This window comes from Protopterus annectens, chromosome 5.part0, assembly GCF_019279795.1.
Source record: "Protopterus annectens isolate FY-2018-M chromosome 5.part0, PAN1.0, whole genome shotgun sequence".
NCBI lineage: Eukaryota > Metazoa > Chordata > Ceratodontiformes > Protopteridae > Protopterus > Protopterus annectens.
In genome coordinates, this window is record NC_056735.1 from 654,575,987 (window position 1) to 654,599,800 (window position 23,814).

A 23,814-nucleotide genomic window follows, 5' to 3' on the forward strand; every position below is an offset into this window, starting at 1 on the left:
AGGAGTCTCTGCATGGATTTGTCCAATATTTGGAGTCATCCACAGATTTACTTAGGTTTACTTTAAATTATTCAACCATACATAGATTTTGACCTCCTCTGGTTTTAAAACCAAGGTTTTTCGGAAAGAATGTTGGAAGGATGTCATGCTCACAAAGGATAGTATGCATCCCGGGTATGTCACAAATAACATCATTAAAAGACAGGCACTTAGATTATCCAGATTACATGCAGATGAATCAGAGTTACAGAATGAGATGATAAGGTTTTCCTCTAGACGTAAGTCTAGGGGTTATAAAACCAGAGAAATAGAGCAAAGGATTCATGAAGTGTTCCAGCAGAGACAGTCAAAGGGGGCACCCTGTTTCTCCTCACAAGGGGTACAGAATAGGAAGAAAGGCAAGTTACAAGGCAGAGGATGACATTTCAAATAATGATACTTTTCAGTTAACGGGGCAACACTTCTAATGAGCGCTCATGGACTAACAGAAGTGTCTCTCTCCTTCAGTTTCCACACATTTATCTGTAAATATTTATGAACATTGGATTTCAGCTGCTGCATCGCACTCACAGTTATGTTTATCATTCACAAAGTGATTTAATAACATCAACAATACTTATTTAAAAATCTGGTAATTCCACCACATTATTGCACATAAGATTTCAGGAAAATGTCTATATGATTACCGTAGACTCGTACAGATTCATGTCTTTATTGCAAGCACATTTGATATAAACAGAAAGTCTGAGTAAATGCAGAAAGGAAGAGCAGCTGAAAGGGGCCAGTAGAAAGATAATTGAGTGTAAACAGTTTCTATGACCCATAAGAAATTATAACATAGTGGAACATTACAGCACAAACTGATAAAAACATTCTGCCTAAATTGAAAGACCACATATACGAAGGCTGTAAGGATTCACTGGCAGTGCCACTGCCTTGTCTGGTTTTGTAGACGGTAAGGTGTGTTTATCAGCTTCTCTTACGCTACCAGGCTGGAAGATTACGTTTTAACTCATAGCAGAAAAGCTGCCTAGAAAACGTGACCATTCTTCAAAACGAACCCCCACTACAGTTCTTTTAAAGTCAGACCCCACTACCCTAAGTAATAGTCAGAAAGCTTTCATTCCTGTCACCCCGACCCCCAAGTGTGACTACTTATTTCTGCTGTCATTCATCAAATAATTTATCAAGAACAACTTATGTACACTAGTAAACTCTATAGCTTTCATTTCATAGTACATCCAAAGATAACAAAGAACTACTAGAAGTGTTGCCCCCATTAACGGAAAAGTACCCAAATAACAAAAGCAAGGTTAATCTTTATATGTCCTTTGGCAGTAATAATAAACAGATATGTGATGTCATAAGAAGTAACTGGAATATCTTGAAAGCAGATGATGGACTGAGAGATTTGGTGGGAGATGCCCCAAGGTTTGTGTATAAGAAGAATAAACATTTGAAACAAATTTTACACGATAAGGACCCATTCAATAGTGTCAAAAGTCAAACTCTTTACAGCAAGTGGAAAGGGACCTACCCATGTTTTAAATGTAGAGCTTTCACATTGATAAGTAGGGAACAAATCTTCATGCATCCAGTTACTGGTAAAGTATATTGTCCCAACCTCTTAACTAGCTGTGAGACTGAAAATATTATTTGTTTTGCTAAGTGTGTGTGTGTTGTACGTCTTCCTATGTGGGAAAGATTAATTGTAGGCTTAAAGATATAATGTTTAAACATCTGTCAGATATTAGGTTAAAATGTACATGTAATGCTTTGTTTCAACACATTAATCAGAATGAAAGGACATCATTTCTCCTTTTTGGTACTACAGGTGATTAAACCCAATCCCATAGGGGGAGATATTAAAAGTTATACAGAATTTTGTGAAGTAAAATGGATAGTAGAAATAGGGGCAGATAGACATCCTGGAATAAATGGTGTAGTACCTTTAAAGCCTGTTCTAAGTAGGCATAAACCAAACACCTAATTTATTTATTTTAATTGCTTTTATGCATTGATTGGTTATTTTTCCGTATTTAATTTGGTTAGGTAGTATGTTTTTTTTGTCTGATGAAGGGTTTTCCCGAAAGTGCTTAACTAACAGCAATAAAGAGTTTGTTTATTTTAGCCTGGTGGTCACCGTTGCTATTATTTATATACATTTACCATTTTCCATCGCTGACCTTTGGTTCTTGACAAGTTTGTGACTTTTAATCATTTGTAAATAGTCTGAATTTCTGTTTGATTCCCCTGTTTTGCTGCTGTCACACTCCCTTACTAATTTGACATGGTATGATCTCAAAGTCAACAGACTGGAAATAAGGCAAAGTAGATCATCTGTCACTCAATAGCATTTCTTCCAGTGAAATGAAAACAAAAGCCTTATCAAAGTCAGTAGTGATGAGATCCACTGTACATCTTGTTCTTCTTTTATATGTCAGTTTCTCCTGTACTGCGAAGGGACTCGGTTTACAGAGAAAAAACATCGAATTAGCATGGAAGTAGCTGAATCCAAAGGCCTGCCAAAGTTAAAGCATCATTTGTTGCCTAGAACAAAAGGTTTCACCACTGCAGTCCAGTATCTCAGGGGAACAGGTAAGAGAGATTTAATTTGCAGTGTCCATGCCAAAGTACCTTCTCTGATAGATATGCAAAACTAACCTTACAGTAATTAAAACCTGTATATTGTAGGAAATGTTTCGCCTTTGTTAGTCCTGATAAAGTTCCCCACTTAAGTTTGGAGAAATGTTTGATAGCTGCCCAGCAGTAATATTCACAAAACACTTTCATGATCATTGCTGTCAGATAATGGTTGTTTATTTCTTGAAACAGTTTCAGCCGTGTATGATGTAACATTAAACTTCAGAGAAAACAAGAATCCATCTCTGTTGGGAATTCTTTATGGAAAGAAATATTATGCTGATATGTGTGTAAGGTGAGACCATCTTAAAGTAGTTTATTTACTACAGACAAGATATACAGTGATGTATTTGTAGCAAGCAAGATGTTCAGTTGTGCATGTGTTCTTCAGTTACTGCACTTTTTAAGACTCACAGCTGCACTTTAAGCTGTGTGAGTAGGCAACTGATTTTAACAAAATATGTGTAATTTTGTGTGTGACCTTCATCCTTTAAGTGACTAGATCTGGTTTTCTCACTGATGTAGTATCCTGAAAATTGTGGAATGTGGGCAATTCACCTTAGAGTGCTGTTTTAAAATATAGACCATAAAAGGGTTAAGGCTGAAAGTCTGGTACAGCTTTTACTGAGTTCCCATTTAAGACTACCGATAAAGTATTGCATGCTGATATCAGATCGAACTGACAGAAATTAAAATGACTCACCCATCCCTTTAATTAAATGCTGTCTTTAGTCTGTGTTTGTTGCATCCTCACATATGTCAAGGTGTTTTGCTTACTATTTGCAGTCTTGCTTTGTACCTGTTTTATTTTATTATGTCTACATTTATTGTGCATTCTCCCTTATGTGGTAGCCAAATTAAAAATAAACAAGTGAAGGTATTCATCTGTATGGTGTACAAAGAACAAAGCCCTGTTTGTGTGCCGGACAATTCAAGGTTCATTAGTGGCCCGTGTACTAGGTGAGCTGGTATTACAGTGAGAGGAATTAAAAAAAACATTCCTGCTTGCCTATCGGTAGTAGGGGGGTTGTTCAGCACATCTCTTCGAGCACACCCCATTTTTTTGTAAAAATTTGTACTTGTGTAGCATCGTTTTTTTTTTTTTTTTTAATTAAATTTTTATGTAGTTAAATTCTAGTTAGAAAAACTACTGCACTTTAGAAAGCTATTGTTTCTACCATTCTGAAATGGAAATGACATCACTTATACTGCTACAAGTAAATGTTATGAAAAGCAAGAACACATGAACCACAGCTACTAATAAGTTTTTAACAGTAAAAGACATATTTTATTTTTGTTATTATTTTTGCTTTCACCCTCCAAGGCACTTCACCAGACAAATAAAACCACAGCACGATCTCAATAAATACTTATGAAAAAAATCACATGCTCATATTTAATTATATAAGCTTCATTGTTGCAATACAAGCTTTAAAGAAATATTATCATTCACTAGCTGTTGTTAACTTTCTTTTCATAGCATTAGCTTTTGTCTGTAGCCAAGTTTTTACACATGTTGGCATTGTTTAATAGCAATACCACTACAAGTAGTAATACCACTACAAGTAGTTATTATGCTGTGGAGTACTGTGTGTGACAGGAAATAACTGAATCAACTTTAATAAACTTGAAAATAAAAACATTTAAAATAGAAGGCAAATAATTCTGGCAAAATCCAAGTGAAATGATAGCAGAGGCTAAAGCATGCAGACAGACATTGCCTATCATAATGTGGAATGCCTGCTTTAGTGATCTGCTTTGTAGGTTTGGCTTGTGCATGTACTTTTCTGTTGAGAGTATGTATCTAAAAGCTACATTACTTGGACCATAATTTCTGTAGTAGTTCTTCACAAGCAAATCTCAGTAGTACACATAGAAATTCTGCATTTTGGGTGGAAGTTGATTGTATGTGAAAGCACCTATTCACTGATCTGGCTTTTCAAGACTAATGCATGTTTATATTCTTTAGTTGAAATGCCATTTTTGTTAAACGGCATTCGTCAAATCATGTTTGGTCAAACATACTTTGAAATCACACAACAGTGGAGAAAGGGAGATCCCTTTCCTCACTGTTGTGCAGTCACAGAGTTGGTATATATAATTTGTAGGCAGCGGGGCTTGCCCCACCACAAAAGTTTTTTTTTTTTTGAGCCAATGTTGGTTTTATTAATTTTTTGCCAATGTTTTTGCTTTTTTTTTGTTTTTTGATTTAACGTAATACATCCCATATAGATATAGATAGATATGTATATATATATATATATATATATATATATATATATATATATATATACACACACTTATATGTATGCACACACACACACACACACACACACACATATATATATATATATATATATATATATATATATATATAAAAACAGTTATATGTATACACACACACACACACACATATATATATGTGTGTGTGTGTGTGTGTGTGTGTGTGTGTGTATAATATATACAAACATATATATGTGTGTATTTGTACCATCCAGAGAAAACTGAATGTAAAGGCAAAAACAAAGCAGTAGCTTAAATAAGCACTGGCCCAGTTTCAGTAAAGTCTACAGTAAGTGTGCACAGTATGTATTCAATAAAATTCTTATCACATATTTTGTGCTTTCCAATCACTCAGAAAGATTACACTAAGTGTACATGTAGTCCACACTTTGCGGTAAGCTTTATGAATCCCTGCCAATATGTAAAGCTGCAAGAATATCAGTAGGAAAACTAAAATTAGGAGGAAGAAGGTGTGCTTTATGTCTGTGTTGTCTGTTAATATGGAACAGTGCACACTTTAGTGTAGGCTTTATTGGATCTGGCCCATTATTTGAAGTCATAGGGCTCACTTGTCTTCATTAGCTGGTGGAACACTATCATCTATTTGGTAGCTGTATGTATTATGGGCTGCACAGTGGTACAGCTGTTAGCACTGTTGACACACAATGCTTCATTTTCTATTTCATTTCCTGGCTGAGTTGCTTCTAGGTGAAGTTCACATGTCCTTGTTTTGCCTTTGAGTTTTTGACGAGTACTACAGTTTCCTTTCATTTCTCAAAAGGCATGCTGTTGGTGAATTTATTGTCCTTAAAGTTTCTGTTGGGGAGACAGTATGTTTAAACGTCTGTCTGTCTGTATCCTGAAATAGACTGTTTTCCTGTCCAGGAATAGTTTATGTGCTTTGAATCCCTTAAATGCCAGACATATCTCTCAACCTGTCTAATGTCTCTTGTCTGATGAAGGGATAGATCCCTGAAAGCGCTTACCACTGTTTTGTAAGGATTTATTCTTTGTAACTTTGTTTTGATTTTTTTCTTTATTTTTGTAATAAATTTCCCAGCTGTGTTACTGTCAGGGCTTTTACTTTTATTGCTTTTCACTTTTCACTGACAGTTTTGTGCTTAGAGAGGATATTTACTTTTATTTATACCTCTCAACCTCTTTGCACAAGAAATCTAAACAAAGCCTAAAATAATTGGGGGGCAAAGGATCAAAAACTAAGGGCAGATTTTGAATCTTGTGCTTATAATCTTATAGTCTTAGAGAGTTGCTAGAATAAAAGAATTAGAGACTAATGATGTTAAAGTTCCAATCAGGCGGGAAAGAGGGCTACACAATTTATTTAAATTTCATTTACAGCTAAATGCCATAAAGGTGATTTTCTTTTTGCCTTTCACCATGTATGTGTTGCTTTTCCTCAGGTAAAATGTTTGTCATTTTAAATAAGCTAACATATTTTATGTGGTGGAATGTAGCCATAAGTTAATGGAACCATAACATTTAATATAGTGCAGTCCATCAGCACAGAGGATTAGGGCTATGAGCTGTTGACAAGGTGTTTCATGTAGTCTGAGGTTTGAGTCACACCGCCTGCACTTGTGTACTGTGTGACAGAGCAAATCACTTAAGCAGATTGTGTTCACAGGTCATCCCTGTAAAGGGACACTTATGCCCAGTGTGCTGACTTGTTTAACATAAAATAATAAATAAAATACTTGGGTAAAGCTTAACCGTTTACGTGAAAGATGGTGTTGTGACTTGTAATAGCTTCTGGATTCATGATGAGCATTTAAACCTCATGGGTTTGTGTGTCCTGTGTTTTGTATTATGAACAATGATTGCTAATTTAAAGCCTTGTATTTTATATATGATACACAAGAAGAAATTCTGAAAGAATTTCTGTTATAAAAGGAAGTGCTCACAGAAATATGTAGTAGGTGTCTTTTTCAGCTTTGAATGCAGTATTTCAGCTTAATATTTGTTAGAAATATTTATGTTTAGCAAAAAGTGTTATTTGCACCCCCAATTGTAAGAATGAAAATCTGTCAAGGGCGTATGGCCACTGTGTTAATGATGTTCATCCACTTCTGGTAGTCAATAAAAGAAAAAAAAATCCCTGTAGGGTGAAATATTGGTCCTCCATCATCCTTTATTACTCACTTTATGCACCACATCATGTGTTGGCTCCAGTTCCATGTTGCACTTTCTTTAAAATCATTCCAGTTGTGTGCTGCGCAGCCTGTCACCCCTGCCACGATGGCACCTACCTCAGATCCCAACTCTCCTGACCCAGAAGAATGGAGAATTCATGCATCCATAATTGCAGACCCTGAACCTGGCAGCCTGGCTTATTCCCTGACCTCTCCTCCAGCTGCCAGCCTAAACAAACCAGTCCTGGATGTTATACAAGAGGCCAGACGCCCCAGCACTAGAAAATCCTATGCTGACAAGTAGAAAAGGTTTTGCACCTGGATCCAGGCTAAGGGAGCCAAAACAGCACAGCCCTCCCTACCTCTCATCCTGGATTACCTAGCAGACCTACTACACAGTGGTCTATCCTTCTCTTCTGTTCTATTAAAATTCATGCCTCTGCCATCTCTGCTCATTACAGCACAGAGCCACCTCTCTTCTCACACCCTGTCATTAAACAGTTCCTAAGAGGGGCTAGCAACTTAAGGCCACCCAGAAGAGCTCCTACCCCAGCTTGGGACCTTAACTTTGTGTTGGAACAGCTAACCCTATCCCCCTTTGAGCCTACAGCTTCAGCAGAGTTAAAATGTCTTTCTTGGAAAACTGCCTTGCTTCTGGCCATCACTTCAGCTAGAAGAGTTTCAGAGCTACAAACACTCCTGGCTGTAGAGCCCTTCATCATTTCCATGCTGACAGGGTCTCCCTCAGGACTTAACCCACCCTTCATGCCTAAAGTGGTGTCCAGTGTGGCTCTCAACCAATCCATTCATTTGCCCACCTTTTTTCCTAACCCACAAAACATGGGGGAAAGGATTCTGCACTCTCTAGATGCGCACAGACAGCTCAGATTCTATCTGGATAGGACTAAATCTTTTAGAAAAATTGACCAATTGCTAGTCAGCTTTGCAGTAGGGGCAGATGGCAAGGTCATATCCAAACAAACAATCTCCAAATGGATAGCACACTGCATCCATTTCTGCTACAAACAGCACAGGAAACCGCACCCAAAGGGGGTCAGGACGCATTCCACCAGGGCAACCTCCACCTCTGCAGCTTTTTTCAGAGGGGTCCCCACCAGGGACATCCTGGAGGCTCCAACATGGACTTCTATTCATACCTTCACCAAGCATTACCACCTGCTTATCTTCTCCAAATCCAGGGCAGGCTTTGCCACCGCAGTCTTGCAGGGCATCCTAGAAAGCCCCCAGTATTCTTGACTGCCTCCACCCTTTTCTTCAGCTTTGGGAATCAACCCAAGTGTGATGACTGCAACAGTGAAACACGAAGAACATAGTACAATTGTGTACACTTACCAGAAATGTAGATGTTAAGAGTGTATTCACTGTTGCAGTCCTGGTTTCCCACCCTCCATCACCCTTGTCTCTCTCTCTCTCTCTCTCTCTCTCTCTCTCTCTCACTCTCACTCTCTCTCTCTCTCTCTCTTTCTCTCTCCTTACAGGGAGTTTTTGGTATTTACTTTCTACTGGTGGTGTTCTTCCACCATAACCTAACTTCCTATTTGGGGGGCTTCTGACAGTTGGGGCAAGCAAAACTGATGTAATGGCGCCTGCTGCCTGATTTTGTACCACTGACGACCTGACATCAGTCCTGGAGTGACAGCAACAAACGCAGAAATACTAAGCCTCTGGTATTCGGGCCGACTGGGGGCTGTCCTTGGCAGGATAACCCAAGTGTGATGACTGCAACAGTGAATGCACTTGAACATCTACATTTATAGTAAGTGTATACAACTATATTTGAGCAAACAGCTAAGGAAGTGTGAGAATTAATTACTCAAAAGATTGTAAAACAAGACTATGGCAACTGTTATTTATGGAATTGACAATAAGATACAACTGGGTCTACTACAGGCGTCCAAGTCCCAGGCACTCAAATACCACAGTTTCACAGCCAGGGATTTGAGTGTCTTGTAGTTCACACAACCAGCTGATCATTCTTGAACTTGACTACATGTTCTGGTAAGGTACAGCAGCTGTGGGAAGAAAGTGGATCTGCTGCACTTTGCCCAAATACCATAGCTAAATTCAGGCAGGATTATTCCAGCTGTCATGGGAAGGGACTGGGAAGGAATAGGAGTGCAGGTTAAGATTTTAGGCAGCAATCATGAGCGAGATTTAGGTTTAGGGAGCAATTACAAACTTTAGGTTTAGGGAGGAGTGGAGTTTTAGGTTTTGGGAGCAACTTGGGACTTTAGAGTCAGGGTGCTGAGTGCTATGGTTAGGAACTGAGTGGGAGTTTTAGTGCTAGTGTTAGACTTCTGGTAGGGCTCTGCAGTTCATTAGGGACAAGTGATTGGAGGGCTAGTTAATTCACTAGGATCGGGCTAGAGAGAGTTATGGCAGTAGTCAGTTAGAGCAAACAACAGGTAAGTGTGTTATGAGCTACTAGCAAATGAGCACTTGTAGTAGACCCTAAGCAATTAAATGCTTTTTGGTCCCACTGGATGTGTAGGTCAGCTTACGTGTATGTAATAACTAAGAAACCAGTTGTAGAAGAAAATGAAAAGGGAAATTAAGGAGTATCTTTGGGATAATAAAAGCAAAAGTGCAGCAGGAAAAACTTATGCTGGGAAAGGAACATGGTATTTTAGGGCATCCAGATATGGAGAGGTACTGTAAGGCCACACAACTTAGATTAATATATTTGATTTAGGATAGAAACCGTATGCCCAAATGAAAGGATGTGATAGGCATAGTGCCCAATGAGTTAACAACAAGACCACATATGGAAATATGAGCAGTTCTATAAAGTTGACATAATGAACATTTATGTATAGTTTGATATACATAATATTAAACCTTGAAAAATTACAATTACTATATATTGGTATATAGGTTCATAGGTAGGTACTAGGCTATCGGCCCAAGGGCCTAAGTAAGCCTAGCCAACAAAGTTCCCTGGTTTACGCCAACCCAAAAAAGTTAATTTCCTGTGCCCCTGTCGAGCAGAGCCACAGAAGTGATTCACGGGGTGTATTTCCTATTTCCCATCCACTCATCAAGATTTTTCTTGGAGTGTTAATGAGGAACTTTGCTTGACATAGATGGGTAGCTTGTTCCAGAGTATGGAAAGTCTCTGGGACAAGAATCTATCCCTCCAGCAAGTCCTGTTTATTGTGGTGACAAGGTTTAGGTCCCTAGAGCATTAAGCTCAGAGGGATTGGGATTTCTTTAGATGTAGCATGTCCAACAGCTCTGGGTTTGACATAGCTTTATATGTTAGGCAGAGATCACCTCGGAGTAGGCGATATGCTACAGAGTAAAGCTGGAGTTTTTTTGAGACTATCAGTGTAGGGAATCTAATTCTCTTTGTGAGGTACTTCTGTGGCCTTCTTGTAAGGTACATTCCAAAAGGGGCGTTGTACTCTATAATGGGTCTAATGAATGTCGAGTAGAGGGGAACAATGACCTCTTTTTTCCTGGATGAGCACCCTTTTGTGATGAAGTGTGCTATGTAGAAGGATTTCCTGACTACTGTGGCAATGTGATTATCAAAGGAGAGACTACTGTCCACCTGGGTCCCAAGGTCTCTTATCACACATTCGATGTTAAGAAGACTGCCGCCTATGTTGAACATGATGCTTAGGTGGGGAGCCAGTTCGTTCTGACGTTCGTGTAAAACGCAGCCTGGGATGTTGTCCGGTCCCGTGGATGCTGTTTTTTTGGCTTTAGATAGTGCTGCTTTTACCTGTGAAGTTGTGATTACAGGGACTCTGCATTCTTCCTGTGTAGATATGGGCCCTTTAGGGGGTGAGAGGGGGGTAAAGTTAGCACTGAACCTATCTGCCAGGATGTTGGCAATGCCAGTTGGTTCTGTAATTTTTGTGCCATTGTGCTGTAACTCAGAGCAGATATGGGGGTTGCCATTGAGATTCTTGACATAGCTATGGAATGCTTTGTGGTTGTCCTTAGAATCAGTGGCAATCTTGTTTTCATAGCTAGCTTTGAAGGATCTTATAAGGGATCTCAGCTTCTAGCTGAGGCTGACCAGAGAGCTCCTCCACTCCTGGAATTTTACTCTCTTTTGCAACAATTTCTTCCTTCAGTTTAAGTAAATGTAGATAAGTTAAAAATGACAAAAACAAGTTTATGAAAAATCAGATAAGAGCACTTGAACACTTAAAAGCACACAGAACAGCAAGTTAAGGTGTTAAGGTAGAAGACAGTTATGCAAGAGCAGCTCAAAAACTGTTTAGTAAATTTTTTTTTTTTTTTTTTTTTTGTGGAGAGGGAGGGAACAGAGCAGATTAAAATTCTATAGGGGATGTCCTTCCCAAGTGCTCTCTCTGTACACAGCTGAGGAGATGGGACTGGTAGGAGTGTCTGAAATCAAAATATGATCTCACTGTACTCATTTGACTGAGAAAATGAGATGGGCCCAGTAGGAGTGTCCAAAAACAGATTTACAGCAGGGGCGGGCAGTTCCAAAGCCACCAAGATTACTAACTGTAGCTGGAGACAGGAAGTATTATCTCCCTGAATTATATTATATATAACAATTATCTACAAATTTCTAATCTTAAATAAGTGCAGAGAAAAGTATACTTAAATCAGCTTTTGTCAGTTGATTTATGCAGGTGAATCTCAGCAGCCAACCACTAGGAAGATGAGCAAATGTTTAAAAAAATGTGACCAGCACAGATTATAATGCAAACAGATACTCCCAGGCTAAGTTAACACAGGATTTCAAAAGCAGTCTAACAACTTTCAATGTTGTCCAGATGGCTATACTTTTTCACACTTCAGGCAACTAACTGCAGCCAGGGACGTCGGGAGGCATACGCGCACTGTACTGATTTCAGTACAACTGTTTTAGAAGAGGGGGTAGCTTTTTAAAAAAAAAAAAATGTACGTACATATTTCTTCCTTTTTAAAGGGTGTTGGCTCCTTTAAGGAGGATACCAGCCTTTCGGAAGTGAGCTCACATCGTGTCCGGCTGGCTGCGAGCCGGAAATGTGCAGTAGTGAGCGAACGAGTGGAAGAAGACAATCGCAAATGGATTATCGCTGCGAGCAGGAAATGTAGTTGGAAGGCAATCACTAACAGATTATCAGGTAAGAGTGTGTGTGTGTGTGTGTGTGTGTGTGTGTGTGGTAGGTAGGTAGCATACCTCTCAACTGTCCAAATTTTGCAGAATGTCCAGATTTTTGCCCCATATTTTTTGTCTGTTCCTCATAAATTTTGTGATTTTTCTAGAAAATCATTGAAGGCAGAAGTTGCTAAATAATGACAGACATTCGAGTTTCAGACTTCATGTCCTTTAGAAAAATTCATACTAGCACAAATCCTGTTATTCTAGCAACTTTCTCATACTAGCCAAATCCTGTTATTCTAGCAACTTTCTAAGTTCATGACAGCATTATTTAATATCTGTCCCTGTTTATTTTAGGCTTTGCCATATTTCTTGCACTAAGAGGTAGGTAGGGGTGTGTGTGTGTGTGTGTGTGTGTGTGTGTGTGTGTGTGTGTGTGTGTGTGTGTGTGTGTGTGTGTGTGTGTGTGTGTGTGTGTGTGTGTGTGTGTGTGTGTGTGTGTGTGTGTGTGTGTGTGTGTGTGTGAAACACCCTAGTTAGGGGTAGCAGGTAGTTAGTAATTTACTCAAGCTCAAAACCTGTACCTTAGTTACAGAAAACAAAAGCATGAATCCTCTACCCCAACTACCATGCTGCATTTTTCAAAAGAACTGACTTTCAGGTTCATTTTCAATTCAAGGAACCGAGTTTGAGTGAATTTATATTATATTACTGAAGAGGCATTACAGTGAATGCCTCTTCATCGACACTAAAAGAGCGAACCATAAATTAGAGAATGTTCGTAGCTTGGCTGGGGAGGGGGGTAGCAGTGTTTGAGAGCTGTGAGTACAAATTTGAAAATCCTAGCTACACCCCTGACTGCAGTTAGAGACAGGGAGTATTATCTCCCTGTATTATATTATATATAACAATTATCTACAAATTTCTAATCTTAAATAAGTGCAGACAAAAGTATTCTTAAATCAGCTTTTGTCAGTTGATTTATGCAGGTGAATCTCATCAACCAGCCACTCGGAAGATGAGCAAAATGATTAAAAAATGTGACCAGCACAGATAATGCCAACAGAAATCCCCAGGCTAAGTTAACACAGGATTTCAAAAGCAGTCTAACAACTTCTGTTGTATCCAGATGGCTACACTTTTTCACACTTAAGGCAACTAACTGCAGCTAGAGACAGGGAGTGTTATCTCCCTGTATTTTATATATATATATATATATATATATATATATATATATTAATAAAGACACAAGAGAAAGTCATCAGCATTTGGAGAAGAAAGAGCAAAGAACTAAGATTTTGAAAGCTGATGAAAAAAAGAGATGAGGTAATAAAAAGGGACAAAAGTGGACAACTCAAGCATACAGGTCTAATATTAAAGTTTGAGGAGGATATATGGAGTTTGGATTGTAATTTTGTTAAGCTGCAAATAGTAGGTTTTATAACTGAGACCAGAACAGAAATGTCAGACAGAAAAATAATTAGTAGAACATATAAGACAGTATTAGGTTTGAAAGGACAGTACAGTGCAAAGTTAAAAAAATAGCATGGAATCAGAGGCACCAGAGTCTGTTGAAGACGGGGGAGCGTAGGGTGACAGGGGCACTTAGTGATCTAAAAAGGGCAATTTTTTAAAACTATTTACTACCACAACATAGGTTCACTTGGAGAACATTTTAAGCTTAGCCAATTTCTATTTTGCTGCATGAGTTAACATTTCCTGGTTGGTCTTACCTATCCCATGGCTGATAATTGTATATTAGCCCTAGTGAGAATAAATGTGATCATACTGTAGATAATTTGAGGGGACCCATGTAAGGGATGCAGCATTTAGGAACTGCCTCTATCCATTAGTGGCATGAGGGGCAATTCTGGAGTACATTTTCTATTACCCATCCTTAGATCCTAGTTGCATTTGAATATGGACAGGGATGACCTTTGTTTTACTTGAATGGATAGTCTATTCCGGATGTATAGCCATCTCTCCACAACATTCAGTTTAAATGCCTGGACTGAGAATTTCTGATACCATTTGACTTGCTGATGTTCAGTAGCTCCATCTAGTAGGTTGGAGGATGCTTTGTATGCCAGACATGTCACCTCTAAGCACTCTGTAAGATACTGATTATATAGATAAATCTTTGAGGTGGTCCATGCAAGACCTATTGTTTAGGACATGTATCCTTTTAGTAAGGTATCTCTGTGGGTACTCCAATTGTTGCATGGGTCTGGACAGATACATGCCAAAGTTGGCATTATACAAAATGATTGACCTAATGAGGGCTTTGTAAAGGGGGACAATAACATTTCTAGATGTAGTCACAATCAATTAGTTTATAAGCTGTGCAATATAGAAAGACTTTCTTATGACTAAGGGCACATGTTGGTCAAAAGTTAGGTCACTGTATACAATGTTCCCAAATGCCAAACAACTGTGTCAATTCTGAGGGGGCATTATCAATTTGGCAGTTCCCTGAAGTAGATGCCTTCCCAAAGGATACGATAATGTGTTTCTTGGAGTTTAATTTCAATTCATGATTCTGGCACCAGTTATTGTTTGGGACAGACCTTCCTTGCATGATGGTTAAGTCGTTTGGGGGTTCAATAACTGCTCCTAGCTTGCAGTCATCTCAAACTTAGTCGGCCAAAGCCCTTTGGCATATACATCTCAAAAGTAAAAGGAAATACCAAACAGAAAAAGTTTCAGCACCGAACCATGGGGGACTTCATTAGTGACTGGTCTCTTCCTCTGTTTTGATCTCCTGCCTCCTGTGAGCAAGCATACATGTATACATTCTTTGATTCACCTTCCTGATTGTATTAACCTGATTGTATTAAATTATATTTCTTGTATAATACAGCACTACTTGTTAGAATGTGTGTTTACATTTGTAGTTTGGAACAGTCTTCTAGTAAGCAGTGAAACAAAATGTATCAACCAATAATAACAAAACTACCCATTTCAGAACATTTCAACCATAAAATGACACTCAAACTTCTGTCATTACAATGCACCAATATCAGTAAATCTACAAAATCTCTGCAGAAGTAAGTCATCTAAATAATTCCACATTAAAGGGATTTGTAACTAATGAAGAGGTTGCTGCTAGCAAACAGCTTTATATTTCATTGTTTCATCTACAAATAAATTGCCTGTTGTCCTTGAAGAATAAATTGCCTATGCTACATTAAAAATGATAAGGTAGTAATTTTGAATTGGGGAATGGATGGCAAACTCATAACAGGTTCATAGTTACCAGGTAACTCCTCCAAAGGAGGGCATTCGTAGGACTTCAGCATTCACTCCCATTAAAGTACAGCACAGTACAGTATCAGCGATCCATCTGCATACTGTTGGAGTAGTACCCACAGCCTTCTGCATCAAAAGCAATTAAACTGCCTGTTGTGCTACTAACAATACAAACAGACTTGGCATAAGCAACACTAAACCTCTCTTCCCCTGAAGCTCTCAGCTCCTTGAAAAATCCACTTGACGATCAACTAAATCTCTGAACTTCACAGTACAAGAAGTCTGGAAAAAGCCAAAATTTATTTGGGGGCAAAGGCCCAAAACCAGGGGCACATTTTAAAGATTGCTAGAAAGTTGCTAAAATAAAGTGTTTTGTGTTGCAATGTGTTTCCTGAAAGATAGGAAGACTGAAACTTAAAAGATCTGTCATTATTTAGTGAATTCAGTTCTCACTGATTTGCCAGAAAAACACAAAATGTTAGGTAGTCCAGTCTCACCTTCATTTTTACATATGGGTTTGGAGCCGATCCTCAGCTCCGACTCGGCCGATTTTCAAGCTTGAAGACTTCTGGTTGGCTTGTGGCTAAGCAGGTATCCCATGGTGCATCAGTGCAATCCCTGTATCTCGTTTGCCGCGTCAACGAGTTCGGATGTGCTTCTCTTGGCTCTGGTTAAGTCTTTTGCAATTCTTTAATTCATAAGTGTTTTTTGCATATTTACTGTTATTTAGTGGTAATATATATAGGTCTTTACCTAAATTGTCGTGTGGTCTTGTTTGACCTTAGTAGTTAGTATCCTGTGTACCAGTAGTTAGGCGCCATTGCGCTTTTTTGTCTAGATCGTTAGTTTTGGTGGTTTCGCCGCTCTTAATCAACAGGGGATCCTGTTGATTTATTGTACTGTTAACTTGTTGATTGTTAACTTGTTGTCTTTGGCGGGGATCCGCTAAAGTCTTATTAAGGATTGCTGTTGCAAGTTTTTCCTGTGTTATTGAACGTGTGTGTGTGTTTGTGTTATATACTTGGTCTGTTTGAGTTAGAAGACCTAGTTTCTATTACACCGGGCTTGGCCCGTTTAACTTAGAGGACCTAGTCCTTGTGTAACCCTATTATTTGTAATTTTCACATCTAAAAATTTTCCTGTGTGACTGAATCTGTGTGTGTATGTGTTAAAATAACTCGGTTGGTTTTTTAGTTGAAAAACCTAGTTTTCTCTTACACCGGGCTAAGCCCGTTTAACTTAGAGGACCTAGTCCTCATGTAATTCTTCTGCAGGGCTAGGCTCATTTTAGTTAGAGGACCTAGTCCTCAGTTATTCCCTATTTCTCCTCTGGTTTTGCGTGTGTGTCTGCACTGTCTAAGGATAGCAAGGAGCATAAACCCTGTGGGTAGAAAAAATGCATGAAATGCTCCCAGAAAATGTCAATAACGGATGGCCTCAGTAGCTGTGTCTACTGCTTGGGAGCCATCCATTCACAGGAATCATGCTTGTTCTGTCATGCTTTCTCTCCTAGAGTGTTGCAGGAGAGAAAGAACAAACTGATACTCAGGGGTCTTCTGAAGCCAACCTTTGAGGAAGCCTTATCTGGTTTGTCGGCTTCTTCTTCCAAGTCTTCAAAATCCAAATCTAACTCCAAATCTAAAGCTTCAAAAAGGCCTTCTCTGGCACCGGCTGGTGTCTCGGAGCCACCTTCCTAATTAACAAAATCTGTCTCTTCGACGGCTCAGTCTTCGGACCATGGTATTAGAGTTGGTCACAGGTGCTTCGGTGCTGACTTCTGAACCTTTGGAAATAGTTAACTCTACTGCTCGGAGCCGGTCTGTAGAATCCCTACTGGTCTCCTTGCTAATCAAGTCTCCAATGCCTGCTAGGTCGAGATCCCCTACTTTATCTTCCAGATCTTCCAGGAGCCTTACGGAAGAAGATGTGGAGAGGGTAGTACTGAGACTCCTGAAGTCGTCTGCTATGCCTAAATTTTTGTTGGCTCTGACACCGTCCGCTCCGGAGCCACTCAAGCCAGTTTTGCCCTCGTCTGTGATTCCTCCTCTAAGCCATGTTAGCCTTTCGGAGCCGGAGTGCTTGTTACCAACGGAGGAACCCTCGGTTCCAGCTCCCCTTGCTGCTGCATTGGAGCAGAGTTCGGCTCCGACATGCTCGGTTCTGTCCGTCGTGTCCAGGGACCAAAGCTCTTCTGTCGGCACCGATGGGGAGGGTTTGAAACGATCTTTTTCGGTTCCAAGCCTTCCTCTTGTTGCTTCCGCCAGGGTGAGCTCGGACCCTGCATCTATCTCGGAGCTGATGGCTCTGGCACCATCCTTTGTCTCTTTGGAGCGAGGAGGGTCTTCTGAGCCAGAGAGGTCGGCTTTTGAGGTGATGAGGAGTGTGCTGTCTCAATCTACAGCCCCTGCCAGTGGTACAAGCACTCTTCCCCCCAGGGCTCCCACTTTGGTCTCAGTACCTACTCTCTCCGAAGACAGCAGAGACCTGCAGCCTCAGGAGCCATCGGTTGGTGGTCCCCACTCTTCCGAGGCCTCCCTAGACGGACCCTTCGAGGAGCGTCCTCGGAAGAGGGTATGCAAGAGGAAGCATATTGACTCTCAGGATGAGTCTTTGACATCGGACACTGACCTCGAGGAGTCAGAGGGGTCCCCAAGTCGTCCTCTGATGATGTCTCCTTTGTGGACATCCTAGAGATCCTTAAACAGAGGTGTGACTTTCACCACTGTCAGCCCTTCTGATGAGGAGTCGGTGTACCTGAAGGCTTTTGGATCTCAACTCTCTGCCTCTTGGGTGTCTCCACCTTTCGACAAACTAATGGATCTGGTTAGTCGGAAGGTGTGGGATACTCCCAATGCCGTGGAGCCAGTTCCCAGAAGACCAAATAAGTTCCTGTCTGCCCCTCCTGGAAAAGAGTTCTTGTCTAAGGGCGTTCCCGTAGATGCCATGGTGGTGGCGGCAGCCAGGAAGAAGGAGTTGGCGGAGACTTCTTCCTCTGTTCATCTGCCAAACAAGGAGTCTCGACAGATGGACAGATTTGGGAAGTGGGTATTTAGTTCAGCGGCATTTGCACTCAGATCTCTGAACTATCTTACCCACTTCACGAGATTGCAGAGGGATTTCCTCAAGGAGTTAGGAGATTCTGTACAGAGTGCTTGTCCTGAGGGAGTCCCTGATAGGATCTCTGCTCAGTTGTCCACCCTAAATTCGGTAGTTAACTCCTCCATGTGGCTTATCTCCCATGCGGCTGATGGAGCGAGCAGAGCAGCGGGCTCAGGAGATGCCCTTAGCACCACTCCTGGATGCACTTGTGTAATTTTGCAGAGCCGTTTAAGTCCACCTTCACCAACGCCCCGTTTGATGGTCCCTCCTTGTTTGGTCCCAAGGTGAAAGAAACACTCACTTGGTGTGAGCAGGATGGAAAGACTCTCTCTGCTGTGGGAGTCCGTTTTTACCTTTCCCTCTCGACCATTCCCCAAAGGTCAAAGGGGTGGTAAAATGTGGTTCAAAAAGTCCCAGAGGGTCTTTCCGGACACACAGAGTGAATCCTCCTTCAGAGGCAGAGGAGGAGGAAATGGTAGGCGTCACCCTAGAGGCAGGGGCGGTCCGCAATACCAGCAAGGATGGGATTCCTTTCGAGGGCGGCCTTATCACCGCTCTTGATGTGGGGCCCGACAGCGTTTCTCTGGGGCCAGTCGGGGGTCGCATCTCTTTGTATTCAGAAGCCTGGCTAAATATCACCCAAGACAAGTGGGTCCAAAGAGTTGTTACCAGAGGCTATATCATACCCTTTTTCCTTCCACTGTTTGTTCCCAAGAAGACCCCAGATGTTCCACCCAACCACAGGGATCAGGCAACTGTGGAGAACAACAAGTTGCTCTTAAAAAGAGTCATCCAGCCCATCCCAGCAGACCAGACAGGATCCGGAACTTACTCCAGGTTCTTTTTAGTCCCAAAACGAACTGGAGACTGGAGGCCAATTTTGGACCTCAGCAGATTAAACGAATCTGTGAAGAAGGACAAGTTTTGGATGGTCACACTGCAGTCGATACTCCTGTTGTTAGGGAAAGACTATTGGATGTGCTCTCTGGATCTCCAGCACGCCTACTACCATGTAAAAATGGACAAGGCATCAAGGAGATAGCTGCGCTTCTGGTTGGGAGCCAGTCATTATCAGTTTCGTGCTTTGCCCTTTGGTCTCACCACAGCCCCCTGGGTATTCACCAACTGCATGGCAGTAGTGACAGTTCACTTGAGACATCAGGATTCCAGGTGTTTCTGTATTTGGACGACTGGCTCCTGACCGCCCCTACCAGGCATCTACTCATCCAAAACAGGGACTTTGTGCTCAGCTAGGGATCTCCATAAACTGGGAAAAATCTGCATTACTGCCCTCGCAGTCTGTGATTATTTTTATAGGTGCAGAGGTAGACACAGTGGATATGACAGTTCGTCTCCCCGCCGAAAGAGCACAAAACCTCATCTCACAAGTTCAGCATCTTCTTCCGCTTTGGAAGGTCAAAGCAAAATGGATTCTTCAACTTTTCGGAACAATGGCCTCAACCATTCTGCTAATAACTTTAGCCGGGTTGCACATGAAAATTCTCCAATGGCTCCTGTTTTCCCAGTTGTCATACCAATATCTACCGCTGAGTCACCCTGTCCTGCTGACCAAATCATGCAAAAAGGACCTTCATTGGTGGATAGCCCCCAACAACTTGTTCACGGGAGCTCCCTTTGTGCCTGCCCAACCCGTTGCCACTGTGACCACTGATGCCTCCCATGTCAGGGGGGGGCATTATCTTGACAGGACTGTCCACGGCACATGGCAAGAACACGAGGCTCATCTGCATATCAATATTCTGGAGATGAGGATGGTGCTTCTGGCATTGCAAGCACTTCAGGAACTTCTTCCTCCAGGGACGATTGCGATACAATCGGACAACATGTTGGTTGTGTGATGTGGTATATCAACAAACAGGGCGGTACCAGATCTTGCCATGCGAATTTGGGAATGGGCGATTTCTTTCCAGTGCTTTCTGGTGGCAATGCACATTCTGGGGACAACCAACGTGATAGCCGACAAGCTAAGGTGGGCAATCTTACTGCCTCATGAGTGGTCTCTGAAATGGCAAATAGTGGAACAGATTTTCCGGAAATGGGGACAGCCTTGCTGCAATCTTTTCACCAGCCCAGTCAATGCCAAGTGCAGCAGTTATTTTTCCCTAATTCCCCCTCCGGGGGAAACACCCAGAGACATTCTGTTCCATGATTGGCCCACGGGACTTCTATATGCTTTTCCTCCATTCCCTGTTATCCCCAAAGTGATTCAGAAAGCCAGTCAGCTGGGAAGAAAGTTGATCCTCATTGCTCCTTACTGGCCTTGTCAGGTCTGGTTCCCCTTCCTCGAGCCTCTTCTCCTGGACGATCTTTGGATTCTGGACCCAGTTCCAGATCTGTTGACCCACATGTTGGGTTTGATAAACCCCACTCTCCACACCCTCAAATTGACAGCTTGGCTGCTCCAGTTCCATCTCTAGTCAGGCTTCATGATGTTTTGTCATCATTGTCCCATATTCTCTTATCCTCGCATAAACCCTCAACCAGAAGGCTGTATGACAGTAAAACAATAAATGGAAAAGGTTTTCTATTTGGGCACAGAAAATGAACGTGGATCCTTACACCGCTCCCATTCCCATGATTCTGGAATTGCTTTCGAAGCTCTTTCAGCAGGGATCTGCCACGGCCACCATCAAAGTACAATTGGCGGCAATCTCTCATTTTTATTTAGGGTCTCCAAATGTCAACCTTATGTCTCATAAACTATGCAAGACTTTCTTGAGAGAAGCCACTTTACTGAGACCACCATTACAAGAACCTGTGGCTTCTTGGGACTTAAATTTTGTGTTGTCCAAACTGACATCCCCTCCCTTTGAACCGTCTCATTCATCTTCTTTAAAATATTTGTCTTGGAAGACTGTGTTTTTAGTAGGTATTACATCAGCCAGACTTGTATCTGAGCTACAAGCCCTGTCTGTTAAGCCACCTTATTTAATCTTTCATAAAGACAGGGTTTCTTTACGTACCAGTCCTTCGTTTGTTCCCAAAGTTTGTTCTACTGCCACTTTAAATCAGTTCATTGAGCTTCCAGTTTTCTTTCCCAATCATTGTAATGCAGCTGAATAGCGTTTCCACCAGCTGGATGTTCATAGACAGCTACGTTTTTATTTGCAACAGACCAAAGAATTTTGGAAGTCATACCAGTTATTGATTTCTTTTTCTGACTCCAGATTGGGATTACCAGTTTCTAAGGTGACATTGTCTAATTGGATTTCTAGTTGCATAGCCTTCATTTACAGTTCGGAGGGCAGACCTTTACCCCACAGGATCAAGGCTCACTCTACCAGGTCTCTGTCTACCTCTGCAGCCTTTCAAGCCAGGGTACCACTTGATCATATCTGTGCAGCAGCTACGTGGGTTACCCCTCACACCTTTATTACTCATTATAAGTTGGATTTGGCTTCCAGGGGTAGAGCTTCCTTTGGTTCCATGGTGCTCAGGAGTATTTTCCAATGAGCCACCCAAGAATAAGGCGCTAGGGATGCTGTCCCATATGTAAAAATGAAGGTGAGACTGGACTACCTAACATAAAGAAGTTATGTACTCACCATAACATTCCATGTTGGTAGTCCATCTCAGCCTTCATTTTTACCAACCCGCCCCCATCTTGGAAGATCTGGAGGTAATAATTTAATTCTGTTGGTTGGTGACCCTTTAGTTTTGGTTTGTTGGTTAGGGGTTTTCTTTCTGTTTCTAGCGAGCAGCAAACAAGATCTGGGGATTGCACTGGTGCACCATGGGATACCTGCTTAGCCACGAGCCAACCAAAAGTCTTCGAGCTTGAAAATCAGCTGAGTCAGAGCCGAGGATTGGCTCCAAACCCATATGTAAAAATGAAGGGTGAGATGGGCTACCAACATGGAACGTTATGGTGAGTGCATAACTTCTTTTTTTAAGAGGAACGGACCAAAAGTGTGAGCCAAACATTCTGTGAAAATCTGGACAATAGAGAGCTGTGGACTCACCTCCCTGAATCACATGTGGTGGTATGGGTACAGAATTCAGCCTCTTGTTTGAGCCTGAGTAACAGTAACCACCAGGTATACCTAGCTGGGGCATTTTACACACGCACGCGCGCACACACACACACACACACACACACACACACACACACACACACACACACACACACACACACACACACACACACACACACGGGCATGACACACACACACGCACCGGCATGACACACACACACACACACACACACACACACACGCACCGGCATGACACACACACACACCGGCATGACACACACACACACACACACACACACACACCGGCATGACACACACACACGCACCGGCATGACACACACACACACGCACCGGCATGACACACACACACACACACACACACACGCACCGGCATGACACACACACAAACACACACACGCACCGGCATGGACCGGCATCACACACACACACACACACCGGCATCACACACACACACACACACACACACGCACCGGCATGACACACACACACACACACACACACACACACACACACACACACACACACGACACACAAGCACCGGCATGAATCTGGCTCTGGCAGCACCAACGGAACTGTGGCAGCATAACTCCTGTAATACAGAGCAATAAGAGAACAAGAACAGCTAGTTTAGTTAGTTTAACTTCCATGTGTGAATCCATGTTAGTGTGAAAACTCCACTTCATTAATTTTTCCCGACAGGTCTTACAGCTGTAAATAAGGGGGGCTCCCCTTCCCCCTGGATCTATGGTTCTGGCACCCATGCATGGAATGAATGACAAGACGTTAAATAGCATGAAGTGAATGATTAACTAAAGATTTTGCAGATGATCAGCAAGTGTTTTCTGGTTTGGTTCTCTGCTGGGGTGCCTTCTATGTGTAGTCTGCATGTCCTCCCTGCATTTGTGTGGGTTTTCTCCTGGTGCTTCGGACCAACTGCAGCAGGGTTTGCCAACCACTGATGTGAACCTTGGCTTAAGATGATTTTCACTACTGAAGTGACACCACAACCTCATGTGGAAAATGGGACAAAGGCTTGTGGATGGATGGATTGCAGATGATTATTTGAGGGAAATCCATCTTAATTCTAGATATACAAGTAAATAAAGAAGATGTAAAATGCTTGCATGGAAATATTTGCACAATTGTTTTTATACTCATACAAGACTTGAAAAAACGTTCCCACTGACAAGAGTCAGTTGTTGAAGATGTGACCTTCAGCAAGAGGTTCTTGGGAGCATATATTATGGAAGTGTAAGGAGCGGCTTCATTGCATAAATTGAAT

At 41.5% G+C, this 23,814-nt stretch overlaps 1 protein-coding gene across 2 annotated transcripts in view; it reads left to right on the forward strand.

Annotated features, from left to right (window-relative positions):
• Nucleotides 1–23,814, forward strand: part of AGPAT3 (1-acylglycerol-3-phosphate O-acyltransferase 3) — a 1,609,180-nt gene that overhangs the window by 1,494,998 nt on the left and 90,368 nt on the right. For both annotated transcript variants that reach the window (XM_044072498.1, XM_044072499.1), the window contains 2 exons: nt 2,445–2,598; nt 2,836–2,938. In XM_044072498.1, the coding sequence (XP_043928433.1) occupies nt 2,445–2,598; nt 2,836–2,938 (257 nt within the window). The remainder of the gene's footprint in view (nt 1–2,444; nt 2,599–2,835; nt 2,939–23,814) is intronic.